Below are 18,731 nucleotides of genomic sequence, written 5' to 3' on the forward strand. Positions count from 1 at the left end.
CCCGCTCTCCCAAAGTATCCTTTACCACGCCAACCAAGAGACGAAAAAGAAAAAAAAGAAAAACTGTTTATTATGGTCAACAGCACAAATGGGAACCGGTACTAGTCCACTCCTGGACTGGGTCTACAACACCCAGGGTTGTGCAAATTTCCATCCTCCTTCCGACGGTGGCCTCTGCCTTGGGAGGGAGGATCCGCTGACCAATGATGTCTAGGAAGCAAATCTCCCTGGCTGGACTATGATGGGGATGATCTTTAGTCAGTAGGAAGACCTATGTGGTTCATGAAGCCTTGGCTTTTCGACGTTGAGTCCCCCAAAGGAGGGTGGAGATGGATAATGTGGTGGATCCCAGAATACCAAAGAACATGAGCAGTGAGAAGGAGCCCTGTGAATAACAGACCAAAAAAACTTCACACAGGGTTACACCAAGGGCTTACAACCTAACACCCAGTTCTTTCCTAGCATACCTGTCCCCTCACCCAGGGCAATTCTCTTATAGTTTCCTTCTCTAGGTGATTTGCATCAGCTCCTGGTCTTACGGCTCTCCTTTCAGAGAGGTACTTACTCTATGCATTTCTCTTATCCCTAATTAGAAGACCTAATTCCTCACCTGGCGCATACACTTGTAGCCATGAAAGCCTTCAGCACAAACACACTGCAAGCGACCTGGACCATCAGGTGCACAAGATCCATTCTCAGGACACATTTCTGGGAGCCAGAGAAAAACAGAGAACATCACTGGATTTCATTAGGTATGTTTCCCAAATATCTCCTTCAACTTAGATTCTCTCAACTGTTTCTAGGTCAAAGGTAGAGAGGAAGGATTACAGATAATCAGAACATTGTCATCATCATCATCATCATCAAATTATTTTAAAAATATTAACAAAAGGTTAAGACCTTTTCTCTCCGAGGGGTTAAAGCTTCAGAAACCCAAACAAAAGACACTTAAGCAACTTTACTGTCTTTCTGACCTAAATCGGAGAATACAAGAGAGGAAGGGCAGTTTCTGGAGGGATGGAGGTGAGACAACATACCTGGGTCCCCAGTGCTGTTGCAAAGGTTCCTTTGCTCTTGGCAGGTTTGGTTGTTTATATAAGAAGTGACAGTATCCCAAGCATTAATACCTCCAGGACAGTTGACATCTTGTGGCAGTATCCTGAACACAACACAGGCAGTCATAATATGCAGCCTGAAGTTGCTGAGTTCACAGCACTGCCTCTCTTTGGTTCTCTCCCACACCCCACACCCCTTACTCACAGAGTCTGGAGCTGGGTAAAGCCACGGAAGGTGTTGGTCAAGTCACCCTGGAGGGAGTTTGCCTGCAGGTCTCTGCAAAGCACACACTGTTAGCACTGTGCTCTAGGAAAACACCTTACTTCCGTTCACACATGAATGTGTGTGACTGGTAATCCAGTGTGTTTCTGGACTGGTAATCCAGTTCTCATTCCGAGTTGTCCAAATGTAGACAATATTTAAACATCCTTTTAGGAGTCCATCCTCAAAGACTTTCCCGTTAACCCTTTGCCATAATCACCTTTTGGGAAGGATAATTAATGACTTACATGATGATAGCAGTATGTGCCTGAGGAAAGTATGGACCAGGGTCCTTCAGAGAGCAGTTCTGGAGATCCAGCCTGAGGAAACAGGTAATCAGGAAAACTGTGTGTCTCTCCCCTTCATCCAAGGTAAGCTAATACAACCCCCTTATCAGCTAATATTAATTGAACACAGCTGTGTCAGGGCCACAACCTAGGTAAAACATCTGGTAGATGTTTTAATCCTGCATTGTCCAATTAAGTCACCACTAGCAACATGCAGCTACTTAATTTAAATTTAAAAATTTCAGTCTTTCATTTGCACTAGCCACATTTCAAGTGTTCAGTAACCACTAAGGTGGTTAGTGGCTACTGTATTGGAAGGTACTGATACAGAACATTTTCATTGTGGCAGAAAGTTCCACCGGACAGTACCGTCCTTATCAGTATATCTATGCAACTGTGCATATATTGAAAGAAATTTGTTTATTGTCAGGATTAGTGAAACTCACTCACATTGTAATATTATGATTCTCAGATCCACAAAAGGCCATCATATGGGAAAAAAATTCAAGTCACATAAATGAAAGTTTTTTCCAAGTGCATTTTCTACCACAGATTGGATGGATGTAAACTACTGGATATTAAGGTCCATGCCACACTATTTTTTCTTCAGTATCTATTGCTGTCTGTTCCTTTATTCTACAAATATTTACTGAGTGCCTACTAACTGCAAAATTTCGGAGAATTAAAAATAACATTCAGTATCTTAGCTTGCAAGTGGCTTACAATGTAGTAGGGGAACAAGACCATCACCAAAAATAAAAACAACATTAAATTAAAATATGAACAGTATATAAAATTAATTTGAGTGGTACAGACACTAAGGATTAGAGGAAGTAAAAAATAAAAAGATATTACTCTGGTTTTTAGTAGTAGGGAACATTCACAAAAGATGTTAGAATTAAAGGACAGATACGTTTTAATTTGGTGGAGGAAAGCAATTTTAGGTAAAGAGAGAGGTTTGAACAAAGAAAGAAAGGTGGAATGCTTTTGGAGGTAGGAGAGTCTGGCTGCTGCCAGACCCTCATGAAGGGTTTGGGTGGACAAATAAATGAAAGTAATGCTGAAAAGGTGGGTTGGGCCAGTCTATGGTAGTTTCTGGTTTGAACTTTATCCTAGGGCAACAGACAATTATAAGTCTAATTTTAAAGCCAGAGAGTAATAAGGGATAAAAATTGGTTTTCAGAAAGTTTAATATAAAGAAGTATTTAGGCAGATGAGGGAAAGAGAAGAATGGAAGCAAGACATGTGACATTTTGAGTCTGACGTGAGGGTGCTCTGAAAGAGGAAATGTTTAACAGGAACCTAGAGATACCCACATGTATCTGGAGCTTGGAGAGAGGTCAAAGGAAACTAAAAGAGATGTAGTTTTGGGAGACACCTGCATAATGGTTGAAGCCATAAGAGGTTGATTCTCAAGAGTGTAAGAGGAAAACAATGCAGAGACTAATCTGCATAAGGGGACAAGAAGAGAAATTTGCCTCAAAGACAAACACGAATTAATGAGACGGGGAAGAAAACCATATTCCATAGTGTCCTTCAGGCCAAAGGAGTCATTTCATGCAGACACACAGTAAATAAGCCAAAGAGTTGACAATAAACAAAAGAAACAAGCTTAAAAATTGCTAAAAATTATGACTTTTATGCATTTCAACCAGGAAGAACCACAGGCTTGTTTACTTAGCCAAAAATGCTATAACAGATTAAAAAGTCTGAGACTCATGGTTTAGATGCCTCCAAAACAGGCACGAATATTTATCTCAAAAGCCAATCAGGCAAGCCTTGAAGAATTTGGTTTGGGAACTCTTTTCCAGCATCCAGGGATGTCTTCTCCTCCCTCACCCCAGGATGGTGCCCTTCCTATTCAGGCAGCAGCGGGCGTGCAGCATTAGGTCTGATGTCTGCTTACAATAAAGAGCCACTTCTGACAAATTTTGCACACTTCCTGGACACTGGATGCATATCTGCAGAAGAAAGAAAACTATTAGGACTCCAGAAAGAAAAGCCAAGAAAAAAACAAGGATCAAAAGTTAACTGCCAGTACACCCTCCAGAATTCCTCTAACACAGGGCGTGGACGTGTCCTACCTCTTTACGTCAGGTTTACTAGAAGACGCATTTCTTCCCCTTGGAACCAGGCGCCAAAACAGCGCACCAGAGAATTTCTGTACCAGATCTTGTCCAGGGAAGGACCTCATCTTTGAGAATTACTATTCGGACATATATATTATGCCCTCTCTAATGACTTCTCAATCTGCCAGCCCCGATTTGGCGGGTGTAAAAGGACTGCAGGTATACACAAAGAACTCATCAAGCATTACAGAAAGTACAGTCCTGCCAACGCACGATATACGGCATTCGTACGCTGTTAAGCTTGCACAATGGCCAGAGGTCTCATTTGTAGAAAGAACGACTTAAAGTTATTCAACGATTTTAAGGTGCAAGGATGTCAAATTTAGAAGGTCTCTGGACGTCGGCAAGGAGAAGGCGCTGGGAGACAGCGGCCTGAGTACTCGGAGTGGGAGCTGGCTGGGCTACGTCTAGGGAGGCCCCAGGGACGAAATCGAGGCTGCGCGGAAGCAGAGGAGTGGGGAGAGCCGAGGGCCGGCAAGCAACTCTGTTTCAACCCAACCTTTAATTTGCTTCAGTACCTCGGGTAGCGCCAAAGCCCTTTCCACGCTCAGAACGAGGAGTAGGGCTGCAGCCCAGGGCACCACGCTCAAAGGACTGTCGGGCCCGCGAAGGGCCATTTTCCGCTCCCTCTGTCCTTCTTGGCTGATCGCGAGACTTGCGCGTGTGGCCCCGCCTCCCAACGTGTCACGCCCTCGCCGGGGCGTGGCCTAGTCTGCCAGGCTAGGCCACTGGGCCCGTCGGGCCGGGGAGGGCGAGGGGTCACTGCTAGTCGCGGAGGTCAGCGCTCTTCTCTATGTGCCCCAGTCCTCGTTCGGGGGGACTGACCACCCCCTTCTCCTTTTCCCCCTTAAGCGAAGGCCTCCCCGTCACTGCTCCCTCAGCCCCGTGTTCCTTGCGCTTGGAGCCGGAGTCGCGTATCCGCAGCGGCTGAGGGTTAATCCATTTGCCCTCAGTAAACATGGCGGCGCGGCGACGTGGCCGGGCAGGGGGCGGGACCCCGCTGTCACCCGGTTTGGCGCTGCGGGGCCGGCTCTCAGGCGGCTGCCGGACCCACGTGTGGAGATCCGGCAGGTGGGCCGGACTGGGGCGGGCCGACAGGGGGTGGGCCGGAACACAGAGGCTCGGGAGAGTGGCGTCAGGGTGGGAAGGGACGAGGAGGAGAGGGGAGGGGAGGAGCGGAGAGGTGAGGGGCGGAATGGGCCGGCCCCTAGAGTGGGGGCCCGGGAAGATCGGAGGTGCCGGCGACGAGGTGGTAGTAGTCCTGCCGCCTCGCGTGTGGAGGGAAGGAGAGAAGCCAGGAAATAAAGAGGGTAAGGGTGATGGAGGAGCGAAGGGCGAGGGGCAAACCCTGTCGGGAAGGGACGAGCCGGAGCACCCTATCTCCTTCAGCTCAGTCCTGAAACCACGCGGCGTCCTGTGTTCTGGCGAGGAGGTAGGGGCGGGATAGATGCTTTCCTAACTCCTCATTTCTTTGCCTTCCCAGAAAAAGGGAGCGATGCAGATTTCGGGAAGAACCACGGGACCGTCTTAGCCTTGGCTGGGCCACGGAGGTAAGGGAAAGACGAGCGCTGTCCCGTGGTGGCCCGGCGCCCCGACCGAAGGGCGCCAAGCGAGCCCCGTGCCGGGAGGGACTGAGTGTTGGCTTTGGTTAGGGTTAGCAGAAGCTCATCAAAGCTAACCAAAGCTCGTCTTCAGTAGCCTGGCTTCCCTTCCACCTACCCCCCAGGTGTCTGGAATCTCCTGAAAGGATTTACTTTCAGAGGGCTGGCACATTTTCTAAGGCATTAGTAGTTACTAGCATTTTAATGAGGGCCCCTAAAGCCTTTCAGAGCTTGAGGAATTCCAGGCACAAAGACAGATTTTTTTTCTTTAGTAATTTACTTGGGAGCTATGCAATTTTTAAAAAATTAATTTATTTTATTTACTTTTGACTGCATTGGGTCTTTGTTGCTGCGCGCGGGCTTTCTCTAGTTGCGGAGAGCAGGGGCCTCTCAGTGCAGTGGCTTCTCTTATTGTGGAGCACGGGCTCTAGGCACACGGGCTTCAGTAGTTGTGGCGCGTGGGCTCGGTAGTTGTGGCTCGTGGGCTCTAGAGCACAGGCTCAGTAGTTGTGGTGCACGGGCTTCGTGGCTCCGTGGCATGTGAGATCTTATTGGCCTAGGGCTCGAACCCGCATCCCCTGCATTGGCAGGCGGATTCTTAACCACTGCGCCGCCAGGGAAGTCCACAAAGGTGGATTTTGAAGGCATCTTTTTGGGAAGGTTTATCCTTCAGTGGCACCTTTGCCTTTTGCAGGAGTCAAAGCAATTCACTTTGTGACCAAAGTGAGAGTGGAGTTAGGGTGGTGAAGGATGATTCTCTTTCTTGTCTGTGTGTACCTTGGACTTTTTAAAAGAGTCCCACAGCCCGCTGTTTGTGCCCTGTGTGTTAGAGTTTTAGTGAAACAAGTTATCTCTTACTTTTGGCTCCCCTCTTATGCAAATCCATGGGATTTAGATCAGTGTACAGTTTGTTGCTGTGTTGCTGTTGTGGTTGTTTGGCCACGCCACATGGCACGTGGGATCTTAGTTCCCCTACCTGGGATCCAACCCATGCCCCCTGCAGTGGAAGCACAGAGTCCTACCACTGGACCACCAGGGAAGTCCCCACTGTAGCAGTTTTAGAAGGCCACCATCCTGTTCTTAGAATCATGTCTAATGAAGCCTTTGTTACTGGGTCAGGTTTTTCCTGTCTTGCCTGGCTCTCTCTTCAGCCATCCAAGAGAGTTCTCTGCATCTCATGCAAATAGAATCCACAGGAACCCTGCCAGTTTACCCCAGCAGTAGAGGGTCTCCATTTCTGTACATCTGTTTTCCTGTCTATACTTGGACCTTTTTTCCTTTCTCCAACTACCTGCCTAGCCGTATCATTAGCGCTTTACCTCTACACAGTGTTATGTGCACACAGCAGTCATCTTTTCTCCTCTTAGTCTCTGGTAGTTCCCGTCACCTCTTTCACAGTAATAAAAACTTGCCAAAGAGGACTGAGAAAACTCAAGGTGTTGCAATGCACAAAGGCCCAGGGCCTCTTTAGGTTAAACCCGAGTGGCCTGTAGGGAACATTGTTCTGGGGACTAACATTTGTGACTCAGTAGAACATGTGATTCAAGAGTTGCCAACTCTGATTTCCTCTCCGTTGGCTCCAGGAGGTTCAGAGTTCAGGACTGGTTTGCATGAGGTCATATCTCGCCAGCCAGGCAACATCTGTCCAAGAACACAGTGTAGGAGAGCCGAAGACAGCTAGGCTGATCTTTCTCCTAGTGGACAAGGACAAAAGACATAGTTTATATTCATCTCTCTCTAGATTAGTTGAAATTTAATCTTTGCTTCAGGAGTGACTGACAGCAATTAACACTCTGCTCCAGCCCTGGTTCTGGGAGCAGTGAAGGAGGGGCTCCTGGTGAATTACCTGTCATACCTACTGACAGCATTGTTTTTTCTCTCTTGTTTTATATCATGCTGTGTAACCCTAGGGAACTAGAGAGTGTCATATAAAGTACATAACCTGAGACATGGTGTTTTGAAAGTGATAGGTATGGTTACTTATTTATTATTGTTAACGTTTATAAAGTACATAACACACCGCTGGATTATATAACAGGTGTTCAAAAAATGTTAACTAACATCGTATTAGGTTATCTAAATTCGTGGGCCTCAGGGTGTTTGTTGGTAAATGAGGGGGTTGCAGTAGTGATCTCTTAAGATTCCTTTAAGTTTTGACATACTGTGGTTTGGTCCTTGTTCTGAAGATAATGTAGGTATATTCTTTGAGGATTAGTATTTCTTGTGCAGGAGTTAGAAAAGCAACTTTCCCATCTCTCAGCCACTCTTTTCTAGCTCCCCCTTGCACACAGTGCCAAGTGTGACTTACAGTGAAAGCCTAATCCCTCTAAGAATGCTATTGAATGTGAGCTCCCTGCTCCCCATTCTGGAGCCTCTAGGGCCGAGCTGAAGTTTGGGGGCTGTAGGGTGATAGGGCCATTTGGTCCACAGCGATTGGTTCCCTGAAGGGTCCAGAACAAATAGCTGCTGAGCTTCCCTCTACTCCCAGTTCCTCACCTCACCTCAGCCACTTATAGACCAGATCCTCAGCCTCTGCCCAGCTGCAGACACACAGCTTCTCCAGGCAGCTTTGATTCAGAGCAGGGATTGCTTCTTGAGGTGGGTGTCTGCGCCCGAGGGAAGGACCACGTTCCCTGCCTCTTTCTCTTGCCCGCAGCTCCCTGGCTGCTTTGCTTGTTTCCAAAGTGCCCCTGTAATTGTAACTCTGAACCCCTGGCTCCAGCATGTTGCCGTCTCACTTTTTTTGTTGTTGTTTTTTTTTTGTTTTGCGGGTACGTGGGCCTCTCACTGCCGCCGCCCCTCCTGCTGCGGAGCACAGGCTCCGGACGCTGCAGGCCCAGCGGCCATGGCTCACGGGCCCAGTCGCTCCACGGCACATGGGATCCTCCCGGACCGGGGCACGAACCCGTGTCCCCTGCATCGGCAGGTGGACTCTCAACCACTGCACCACCAGGGAAGCCCCCGTCCCACTTTTGAATGGCACCACTCTTCCTGGATCTCCTACTGACTGTGGTGTCATAGGTGGAGGAGCTGAGAGGTGGGTGGCCGGCCTTATTTAGTAGTGTTGGGAGAACAGAGTGGTTGGCCTGGGGTTGCCTGAAATGGAATTTGGCGCTGCCGTGGAGGTGGCCTCCCTGGTGATCAGGGTTGAGAAGGGCTGCTGTTCGGACGGTGACACTGAGGGTCACGGGGGTGCAGGTACTGAGGCTGGGAGAGTGGAGGAGGCCATGCTGTCATTCGTCTCTGTTTCTTCCTCCCGGCTGGCTTGTGGCGCCAGGCTGGGCTCTGCTGGCTTAGTACATTGTAATGACTGGGTCTGTGCCTGCAGGGGGGGGCAGGGAATTCTGAGAAGAACCATGGGCTAGAGTTGAGTTTTCTTTCACTGCTAGGGTGGAGACCTAAGAAGGTTCTTAAGTTTCACAGCTGTGCACACCCAAAAAGGACTTGGCCAAGTAGTTGTCTCCTGGCCATCTCAGTCTGCTGCTTCCTCCCTCCCTTCTCTGCCCTACCAAACCCATATCAGTATCTCCACACCTTCAAGGGCTGCCACGGAGCTGGCTGGCCCAAATCTGATGGGTGTGGGATGCACAGGCCCAAGGGTGGGTGGCCATGAAGGCAGGGTAGGCCTGACTAAAAGCCGCTTTCTTTGCAGCTCACCCGGACAATGTCACTTGGTGGTGGTGGAGGACGGTGAGACGGTGGCTGGGAGTCAGATTGTAGCCACTTGCCTGCCACTGCCCAGCCAAGGGGCAGCCCAGAGCCCAGGAGCAGCAAGTAGCTGCAGGTCACAGACACAGAGAGGGTATGAGTGTGGCGGTGAGCACCTCCGCTCCCCTCCCCCTAGCCTCAGACACCAACATGGTCACATCCACCTTCTCCCTGGTGGACTATGTGGTCTTTGTCCTGCTGCTGGTCCTCTCCCTTGCCATTGGGCTCTACCATGCCTATCGTGGCTGGGGGCGACATACCATCGGCCAGCTGCTGTTGGCGGACCGCAAAATGGGCTGCTTTCCTGTGGCGCTGTCCTTGCTGGCCACCTTCCAGTCAGCCGTGGCCATCCTGGGCGTGCCGTCCGAGATCTACCGATTTGGGACCCAGTATTGGTTCCTGGGCTGCTCCTATTTCCTGGGGCTGCTGATCCCAGCACATGTCTTCATCCCAATCTTCTACCGCCTGCATCTCACCAGTGCCTACGAGGTAGGTAGGGAGGAGCACATAGGACCCCCAGGGTCAGGGGTGGAGAGGAGGAACAGGGCACCTAGGGATCTGGGCCCCTGGATCTCCTTTGCCTGATGAGAGTGACAGGGAATACACTGTGTGTTTATAAGTTCTCTCTGGTTGAAGTTGGGCGGGGTGGGAGTTGGGGGAGAAGAAGGGTGCTGTGCTGAGTGGGGCCCAGAGTGGATACGAGTTGGGTATTTCCTCTGCTCCTAGGTTTCTTGAGGGAAGTTGTGTGTGAATTGTTGGGGGTGGAGTGGAGAGAAATACCTTTTTATAAAAAAAAAAAAATCTACTCCTACCTAGTACCTGGAGCTCCGGTTCAATAAAGCTGTGCGGGTTTGTGGGACCGTGACCTTCATCTTCCAGATGGTAAGTGGAATGAGGATAGAAACTGAGCCTGATGCATGGTAGGGGGAACTGGACTTAGGCTTGCTGAGGCAGCTGGAGCCTTCCTTGCTCTCAGACTAGCAAGATTGAAATTCCTGCTAGCCCCCAGAGGCATCCTGCTTCCCATTCCTTCCAGTTCCGGCACAGATACTATGGTGGCAGCAAGCCAAACTTTGGAAGAAGGGAGAGGGGGCTGAGCCTAGGTGAAGGGAGGCCATTGGGATATTGGAGCTGAGGTCCATCTTTCCTCCTCTCTCTGCCCACCCTCATCTCCTCTTCCCCTCACATTCTCTTTTCCATACTCGACAGGTAATCTACATGGGGGTTGTCCTCTATGCACCATCATTGGCCCTCAATGCAGGTGAGGAGTCACAGCCCCTGACTCCCAGCCACAGCAGGCTGGGAAGAACCTTTGGGAGGGGCAGGTAGAGGAGAGTGTGCAGAAAAGAATCCAGCCTTGCCCAGGGTATTATTTCACTGCCTGGGCCCGTGGCTGGCCTCTACTGGAGGTGGAAAGCTAATCAAACATTACCAGGCCCCATCTGATTGGTTAATCAACACCTTTTGGTGGAGCTTTGCAAACCTTTTTTTTCCGTTGTGGTAAATGATTTATAGCATCCTTAATGACTAAATGCTTCATATCTTACCAAGGCTTCTCTGGCTTCTCTGCTGGGAAACCCTCTTCGGGAGACAGGAATGTGACTTTTATCTGTTTACAGTGACTGGCTTTGATCTCTGGCTGTCAGTGCTGACCCTAGGCATTGTCTGTACCGTCTACACTGCTCTGGTAAGCGCAGTTAGTCTTAGGGGAGGGAGAAGAGGTGGAATTGGGAGGGAGATGGGAGGAAAGGGAAAAGATGGGATAAGATCAATAGGTGGGTGGTAGATGAGATAAGAATATAGGTGAGGAGAGGGCATGACCTTCCAGGGTGCTGTGAAATGGGATGTAGGAAATGGGATGGGCTTATGGTGGGGGTGGGGGATGAAGGTGGGGGTGGGCTGGGAGTGACGTCAGCAGAATCTCAGCAGCTATACACCGCTGGTGGCTGTCTGGTGCCCTCGCTGGTGGTATGGCTTCGTAGACATCTGTGGCAGGTGTGCTGTCTTTTCCCTGCAGGGTGGACTGAAGGCAGTCATCTGGACAGATGTGTTCCAGACCCTGGTGATGTTCCTAGGGCAGCTGGTGGTTATCATTGTGGGGTCGGCCAAGGTGGGCGGTTTGGGGCACGTGTGGGATGTGGCTTCCCAGCATGGCCTTATCTCTGGAATCGAGTAAGTACACCCCTTCCCCGGCTGGGGTTTGTAGTGCCTGACAGCTGAGCCCATCTAGAGCCTGCGCTTAGGGCTGTAGTAAGCAGAGGGCAAGCTGTGGAAGTTGAAGTGCAGCACTGAGGCCAGTGGGAGGCTGGCACTGTGGAGATGGGTGAGCACAGCGTTCTGGCCGGTGGTTGAGTGTCAGGATGTTTTTAGCACCTGGGATGAGGCTATGGTTGGAGGGATGGAGCCACCCCCTCCCCAGCCAACCTGCTGCCCTGTCTTGAGTCCAGCTTCGCCCTGGCAGCCATCTCTCTGCCCTGCCCCCCGTGGTAGGAGGGCGGGGGAGGCTGAGTCTCTGGGGCAACAGTGACATGTTGGTGTCTCTGGCAGGCTGGATCCGGACCCTTTCGTGCGGCACACTTTCTGGACGCTGGCCTTCGGGGGTGTCTTCATGATGCTCTCCTTGTATGGAGTGAACCAGGCTCAGGTGCAGCGCTACCTCAGTTCCCGCACGGAGAAGGCTGCGGTGCTGTGAGTGCAGGGCCGGGAAGACCGGGGAGCACAGGCTGGGGGAAGCGTGGGCCCCGGCTCCGCTGAGGCAGTTGGGATGGGACAGGATGCCGGAGCGCTCGCGCACCCATTGGGCAGGACGTGGAGTTGCTTTCTGGGGCTTGGGGACGTGCCTGCTAGCACCATCTCCCTGCTTGGCACTTTGCAGCTCCTGCTACGCCGTCTTCCCTTGCCAGCAGGTGGTCCTCTGCATGGGCTGCCTCATTGGCCTGGTCATGTTCGCCTACTACCGGGAGTATCCCATGAGCACCCAGCAGACTCAAGCAGCCCCTGACCAGGTGAGAAGGCCTCCCTGACCCCCCTCCTGGACACCCCCCAAGGGGAGTGTCTGGGTGGCTGCAGGAGGGACTCCCACCCTGGGTGGGAAATGGATGGAAAGTCCTTCTTGTTCTGGAAATCTACAATCCAGCATGTGAGGATCCCAGCCCCCAGCTAATCACAGTGCCCGTCCTACTGAGGCGGGGACCTACCTTCACTGACACACCGCTCTGCACCACCTGCTCTGTGGGGAGCCTCCCGACAGCCTCATTTTACAGAGGAGAAAAGGATGCACAGCGGGGCGGCCAGCATGCTCAAGCCACACCACTCGCTGGGGCAGAGCTGGGCTGTGGGCTGCGTCCTTCTCTCTCCAGAGCCTGCTTTCTCTCCACTTTCTGTGGGCTTGCCCTCAGTGCCTGGCCCCCTTCCTAAAGCACGCAGTCTCCAGACGCTGCCTGACATATGCAGGGGAAGGGTGGCGTGCCCTGGGGATGGGCTTCTCTGAGGAGAGCTGTGCACTTCTGCTCTGCCTGCAGTTCGTCCTGTACTTTGTGATGGATCTCCTGAGAGGCCTGCCAGGCCTGCCTGGGCTCTTCGTTGCCTGCCTCTTCAGTGGCTCCCTAAGGTACACTCTTTGACCTTTTCCATCAGGCTTGACACAGCTGACCCCTCCTTGGTACAAGGTGATGGGTGGAGCGGGGGTCGCTCTGAGTCTCTCATTGTGTTCGTTCATGTGTGAATGACAAGGGGCAGCTCATCTGTGTGGGACAGAGTGTATCCTCTCCTGGGATACACTCCCCTTCTTGGTGAAGGATTCTTTTATGATACCAGGAATTGATCTGCTTGAACCAAACCTGTACCCCACTCAGAGAAGGCCAGGTGTCCCTGCCTCCCAGGCCTCTTCCTCTTCTGCCAACTGTCAGGATGGTGTTTGGGCTGTACACGTCCTTTCCTGCCTTCAGGGTGCTAGTCCCTCGGTGGGGTCCCTTGTTTTGCGTTTCTCAGCTTCTGGACTTGTCTTTCTCTTTCTTCTTTCAGCACCATATCCTCTGCTTTTAATTCATTGGCAACTGTTACAATGGAAGACTTGATTCGACCCTGGTTCCCTCATTTCTCTGAAGTCCGGGCCACCATGCTTTCCAGAATCATCGGTGGGATTATGCTTCCTCATCTCTTCAGCATTGTTCTTTCTAAGACACACCCTAAGAACTGTTGTCCATCTGCTTTGAAGCACCAGTTTTAGCCTGGGCTCAGCACTTGCCCAATGAAGCACCAACCTTGTTGACATGTCAGGGAATTTCCTGGGGAGGTCTCTGAGGACCTCCCCAGGGAGGGAGGACCTGGAGGTGGGCCCTGAGGTAATGTGCCCTGTTTCCAGGGACACAGAGGTAGTAGTTTGGCTGGGCAAGGAGCTTTGCTCTGCTTTTCCCGCTTTTATTGTGTTAACTCACGTCTGCTTGTTTCCTCCTTTCTTTTTCCCCAGCCTTTGGCTATGGGCTGCTTTGTCTGGGAATGGCCTATATTTCCTCCCAGATGGGACCTGTGCTGCAGGTAATGACTATGGAGGGAAGAAAGCAATTTTTAAGGGAGAAAAGGAGCTGATTGAAACCAGAAATTGAAAAAGACAGCTATTGTGAAAGGAATGACATAGGGGCAGGTGTCAGAGATTCCCCTTTGATGAGCTCCCTTTAGCTGTGAACAGATTCTCAAGTAGCCAAAAGCCCCAGGGTCATTGTTGGCTGAGAGATATCTAAGGATCGGCCTCAGGAGAACCCCGAGCACATTCCCTTAACCATTTCTGCCCTCTGGAATCCTGCGTTCTAATGATTCCAGGTAGAACAGACGGACAGATCTGACAGGTGGGGCTCTGAGGCAGTGGTGGTAGCGGTGCCACGCTGGTGAGACTGGGGATCTCTGAGCCTGAGTGTTCTTTTCTTTCTCTCAACCCTGTCCTCCGCAGGCAGCAATCAGCATCTTCGGTATGGTTGGGGGTCCGCTGCTCGGACTCTTCTGCCTTGGGATGTTCTTTCCTTGTGCCAATCCTCCTGTGAGTGACCCATCTGGCTCCACGGTCATGTGCGGGGGTGGACCTGGGGAACGACTTGGCAGGGCTCTCGCCGTGACTGCTGGGAACTTACGTGAAGGTTTGGTGGGGCTGGCATTGAGACAAGAGAGTGTGCCGTGTCTCTGGGCAGGGTGCCATCGTGGGCCTGTTGGCTGGACTGATCATGGCCTTCTGGATCGGCATTGGGAGCATAGTGACCGGCATGGGCTCTGGCAGAGCACCCACTCCCTCTAATGGGTCCAGCTTTTCCCTGCCCAGCAATCTGACTGCTGTCACCATGGCCACACTGATGCCCTCGACTACTATCTCCAAGTGAGTCAGAGCTCACTCTCTTTCTCCTTGCGGAGAACAGCTCATTTCTGAGGGGTTTTCCAGGGGCCTTGCTAAGGGATGGCCACGAGAGGACTTGGGCCAGCTGTCGGGTGTTGGGTCCCAGGATTCTAGGACCGTGTAGGAGGGTGGAGCCAGGTGCCTGCGGAATGCCTGTCACTGAATTGCTAATTGTCCTCACTCTCTGTTCTCCCCAGACCTACAGGGCTACAGCGGCTCTATTCCCTGTCGTATTTATGGTACAGCGCTCACAACTCCACCACGGTCATTGTGGTGGGCCTGGCTGTCAGTCTGCTCAGTGGTGAGGGGCTGTGGCATGGGGGCACAGGGAAACAAGGACCAGCTGAGGGAGGGTGCTCAGGGGTCTGGAGTCTGGAGCTCAGGGAATCCTGGGCTCCTGGGTGCCTGGAACAGTCACGCTTCTTGGTGGAGCTCGAGGAGGTGGGCGGGGACTGGGGGTTTAGAGTCCCGAGAACAGGGGGCAAGCAGGGGGCCGCGGGTGTGCCCTGGTTACACAGTAGGAGCCTCAGGAGCGCTTTGTCTTCAGGCGGAATGCGGGGCCGGACCCTGAACCCTCGGACCATTTACCCAGTGTTGCCGAAACTCGTTGCCCTCCTGCCCACGTCCTGTCAGAAGCGACTTCACTGCGAAACCCACAGCCAGGTAGCACGTCTGTTGTCAGATCGCCCCTCCCTTCCCTCTCAGGCTACTGCCGGGCCTCCTGGTTTCCTGTGTCTCCCTTTTCTTTCTCCTCCCAGCCCCGCTTTCTCTGATGATCGGCCTGGGCTGGACTGTCCCGCAGCAGCTGCCTGGCTCCTTCCCACAGGGGAGCGGGGGCTTGGTGGGCAGAAGGGTCTCGGCCCCGAGAGGCCGCAGCTGCTGGCCTTTCGTCTCCGTCCTCCCAGCCCCGTACTCATCCCCGGGCCTGCTCCTCGTCGGCCTCCTTTCTAGCCAGGATCAAAGCAGGGTCACCTTTCCTGTGAGAGAAAGGGGAGGTTCCTTCACCTTTCTTTGCCTCACGTTCACCCCACCCACTCCCTTTGCTCTGTGTTCCCCAGGATCTCTCTGTGGACACGGCTGTGTTTCCGGAGAAGGTGAGCAATGGGATGCTGAGGGGCAGCAGAGACAAGGAGGCCGTGGATGTGCCTGAGGAAGGCCCAGCCCACCAGGGGATCAGCCCCACCTTCATCGTTCAGGAGACCTCACTGTGATCTGGACTCGGGACCCAGCCCCAGAGACCACCCTGTGGCACAGGAATGAGTTCCTTGGTGATCCTCAGGGGTGGTCAAGGACTGGATGACCTCGCCCACACCAAAGGGCCTTGTTCTTGGGAGTTTGTGCTGCAGTAGAAGCTGTCATGTCACGGGAGGTGTGAGAGTAGGACAGGGTTTTTCCTTGTTCCTTGCCAGTCTGTTCTCTAGAGAACCAGGCTTGCAGAGGGTAGGATTTTGCCAGAGAAAGGGATAGAGGTGAATCCTTTGGCAAAAGGATAATGGCTTCTGATTCCGCATCATCAGGCTCCTTGGAAGTGAATAGAAACAGCAGTGCTGGACCCACTTTGTCAAGATTGACCATCTCCCCGTAAAACTCGGCTGCGTTGGCCAGCTGTTGCTTCCCTCGCAGTCCCCTTGGAGCACACGTTCTGTCAGCCACAGAGAGCCCCTGTGGCACTACTTTTAGGTTGTCTGTGATACCCAGGCCCCTCATTATCTGTCTACCTCCATTCTTGAGAGGGAGGTTTTGGTGTCCCTGAGAGGTGTCTCGGAGCGTACAGGTATATTCATCTCCCTCGTGTAGAGTAGGGAAGCTTTCCCTTTCCCTCGCTGCCCCACCCTCCACCTCTGTAATGGGTGCTTGGGGACGGGGAAAGTGTTAATTTAAGAAACTAGGGCATGACCAGGTCCACTGTGGAGCGTGCCATCCGCCTGACTCCTGAGCCACGCCACCCTAGTGGCATTTGGTCATTCATGTTCTTTCCTTTTGGAGTTTCTTCCCCACATATCTTTGTTCCTAGGGAGTAAAAACTGCTATTGGGCTAGAATTTGGGCTCCTGTACTGTCTGCACCTGCTCTTGTCCACCTTAGTGCGATCCCTGGCAAAGATAAAGAGCCCCTCTTCCCATGCACAGGTCTTCCTAAGCTGAGGAGAGAGGCACAGGGGACCAGTGATGGCTTGGTGAGGTTTCTGGTCTCTGTGGCTGATGTGTCTACAGGGGGCAGCATTGTGCTTATGGGGTGGAAGATGCACACTTTCCCTCTGCTGCTTCTCTTCCCCTGTGGCTCAGTCTGTTCCCTGTCCCACCCACCACGTCCTCGACCAGTACAGCCACTGCTGCTCTGAGGATGTTCACTTTGGGGCAGGAGGAAGAATGCTGCTGTTTGGCTTTTAAAAATAGAACATTCGAGGTGCATTTTAATGGTCTTGTGAAGAACACTTTGCTCATGCCCACCCACACCTGGTCTCTAGCTCTGCTTGGCCCCGTCCAACTGCCCAGAAGCAGCTCTGGGAAATCTCTCCAGGCCCCTCAGCAGAGGCTTAGTCCCACACACATCCATGGCCAGTCCTAGAAAATGCCAGGTTGACTCTGCCCTGAGGTCTGCCCTCCTCTTGACAGCCCCCCACCTTGGGGCTGAGGGCCACTGCTCAGCCTACGTCCACACCCCAGCCAGCTGCTAGAGTTGTAGACCTAGCCGGGCTCTCATTCATTCATTCTTCAACATATTTATCCATCACCCACTTCATTCAAGGGCCTTACCTTGGCTGCCATCTTAGAGCTAAGGAAATGACTGTGCCACCGTTGGCCTTTGAGTTGCCCCTTTTTGTCTCAAATTCTTGCACTTTGGCTATATTTACATAGAAAAAGGGGAGACCCTACAGGACTCAGAACTTGCAAGAATTATATTTAAGGGGAATGGTAAAAAACATTCATTCTCCATATAATTCAAACTCTGTAACAGAACATAGATGTTCCTTTGTCTCGAATGCAGTAACTTTTAACTTCATGCAGAGTTTTAAAAGTACCATTTAATGATTGAGGGTGGAGTCCAATGGACAGACCTGGGTTCAAATACTGACTTCAGTTACTTCATCTATTAGGTGTGAATGTCACAGTTAAAGATTCAGAATTATATTGTGTGTAAAGGATTGATGCATTCCTTAAATGCCAGTTATTGTGATAATTATTGTAGTTTTCAAAGCACTTTTCATGTGCTACCTAATTTTATACTTTGGGAGAGAAGTACGTTCCATATCATCTGCATATTTAATGTATAAGGTAACTGGATTGCTTGCCTAGTGAAGGGTTGAAGCAGAGCTAGAACCCGGATCTGTGACTCCCATTAGCCCACCGAAGTCACATCTCTTGCCTGGAAGCAGTGTCCTTTTTGATAGGGTGCTCACACAGGTGACAGGGTCTCTCCTGAGATAGCAGTCCAGAGAACAACGATGTACTAAATGGGGTGCTACTGTACCATCGTTCTAGAATCTTTCTAGGTCAGTGGCCTTCAAACCTTTCTTGAGACCCACGGTAAGAATGTATTTCACAGCATGACCCAGTACACTGATATATTGCGTTGTGTTACTAAAACATTTCATGAGAAAGTGTCTGTGGGTATAGCTAATATTTCTGGAGCTCTCCTTTTCCCTTCCCTCCTTGAATAATTCAGTCCTTAAGCCATTATGTGGAGCAGAGCAAGGTAGGCATTCATGCTGGGGACTAGGTGTCAGAGCACAAGTGAAAGGAGGGAGGCCATGCACAGGAGTGGCCCAGCTTGAATGCCAGAGCCCAAGCTGGGTTAGGAGAGTTTCGTCCATGGGGGTCGGGAGCCTGGTGTGGGGTTGGAGAAAGAGAAAGGAGCCCTCACAGGAAAAAAGACATGCGGGTTGTCAGCTGGAGTGAGTGAGGTGGGAGCCTAAGGGGGGGGCAGCTTGACGTGGGGTGTCAGCATGAGGAGTGCATCCACAAGGTAGGTGGCTCAGCATGGCTTGTCCGAGCCAGTGTGTGTGTGTGTGTGTGTGTGTGTGTGTGTGTGTGTGTGTGTGTGTGTGTGTGTGTGTAGACGGCGGGACTTCCCTGGCAGTCCAGACATTTAGATTCCGCGCTTCCAAGGCAGGGGATGCGGGTTCGATCCCTAGTCGGGGAACTAAGATCCTACATGCTGCGTGGCCAAAAAGAAAAGAATGAAGAAGGCATCTACACGTGCGAGCAACACATGCCAGCAGCTCACCCTGGGCTGTTAGGGTGTGAGTGCAGTGAGGAGGGCATCTATACAGGAGGGAGATCTGTCATCAGGTGGGAGTCCAAGTATGG

At 51.7% G+C, this 18,731-nt stretch overlaps 2 protein-coding genes across 2 annotated transcripts; one reads left to right on the forward strand and one right to left on the reverse strand.

Moving 5' to 3' along the window:
• Positions 1–39: 39 nt before the first annotated feature.
• ATRAID (all-trans retinoic acid induced differentiation factor) lies at positions 40–4,428 on the reverse strand. Its single transcript, XM_065891084.1, has 7 exons — positions 4,252–4,428; positions 3,444–3,565; positions 1,566–1,637; positions 1,261–1,332; positions 1,038–1,159; positions 611–708; positions 40–385 (listed from the first exon to the last, which is right to left on the reverse strand). The coding sequence occupies exons 1-7, from the start codon at positions 4,348–4,350 to the stop codon at positions 281–283; spliced, it is 690 nt and encodes a 229-aa protein (XP_065747156.1). The 5' UTR covers positions 4,351–4,428; the 3' UTR covers positions 40–280.
• Positions 4,429–4,969: 541 nt separating this feature from the next.
• On the forward strand, positions 4,970–16,463 carry SLC5A6 (solute carrier family 5 member 6). Its single transcript, XM_065890871.1, has 18 exons — positions 4,970–5,043; positions 5,217–5,283; positions 7,851–7,932; positions 8,987–9,531; positions 9,859–9,924; positions 10,252–10,303; positions 10,662–10,729; positions 11,060–11,214; positions 11,590–11,730; positions 11,918–12,047; positions 12,564–12,652; positions 13,066–13,178; positions 13,511–13,578; positions 13,988–14,074; positions 14,223–14,404; positions 14,620–14,723; positions 14,970–15,085; positions 15,481–16,463. The coding sequence occupies exons 4-18, from the start codon at positions 9,139–9,141 to the stop codon at positions 15,631–15,633; spliced, it is 1,917 nt and encodes a 638-aa protein (XP_065746943.1). The 5' UTR covers positions 4,970–5,043; positions 5,217–5,283; positions 7,851–7,932; positions 8,987–9,138; the 3' UTR covers positions 15,634–16,463.
• Positions 16,464–18,731: the final 2,268 nt, after the last annotated feature.

This window comes from Phocoena phocoena, chromosome 14 (assembly GCF_963924675.1).
Source record: "Phocoena phocoena chromosome 14, mPhoPho1.1, whole genome shotgun sequence".
Classification (NCBI taxonomy): Eukaryota; Metazoa; Chordata; class Mammalia; order Artiodactyla; family Phocoenidae; genus Phocoena; species Phocoena phocoena.

Excerpts from the sequence above, each read along its gene's own strand:
- ATRAID (XM_065891084.1), bottom strand. The coding sequence starts at position 4,350 with ATGGCCCTTCGCGGGCCCGACAGTCCTTTGAGCGTGGTGCCCTGGGCT. Across the intron at positions 1,638-3,443 it reads AGGAAGGGCACCATCCTGGG|GCTGGATCTCCAGAACTGCT; the intron begins GTGAGGGAGGAG and ends CTGTTTCCTCAG. Across the intron at positions 386-610 it reads GCTACAAGTGTATGCGCCAG|GGCTCCTTCTCACTGCTCAT; the intron begins GTGAGGAATTAG and ends TGTTATTCACAG.
- SLC5A6 (XM_065890871.1), top strand. The coding sequence starts at position 9,139 with ATGAGTGTGGCGGTGAGCACCTCCGCTCCCCTCCCCCTAGCCTCAGAC. Across the intron at positions 10,730-11,059 it reads GTACCGTCTACACTGCTCTG|GGTGGACTGAAGGCAGTCAT; the intron begins GTAAGCGCAGTT and ends TTTTCCCTGCAG. Across the intron at positions 13,579-13,987 it reads AGATGGGACCTGTGCTGCAG|GCAGCAATCAGCATCTTCGG; the intron begins GTAATGACTATG and ends TGTCCTCCGCAG.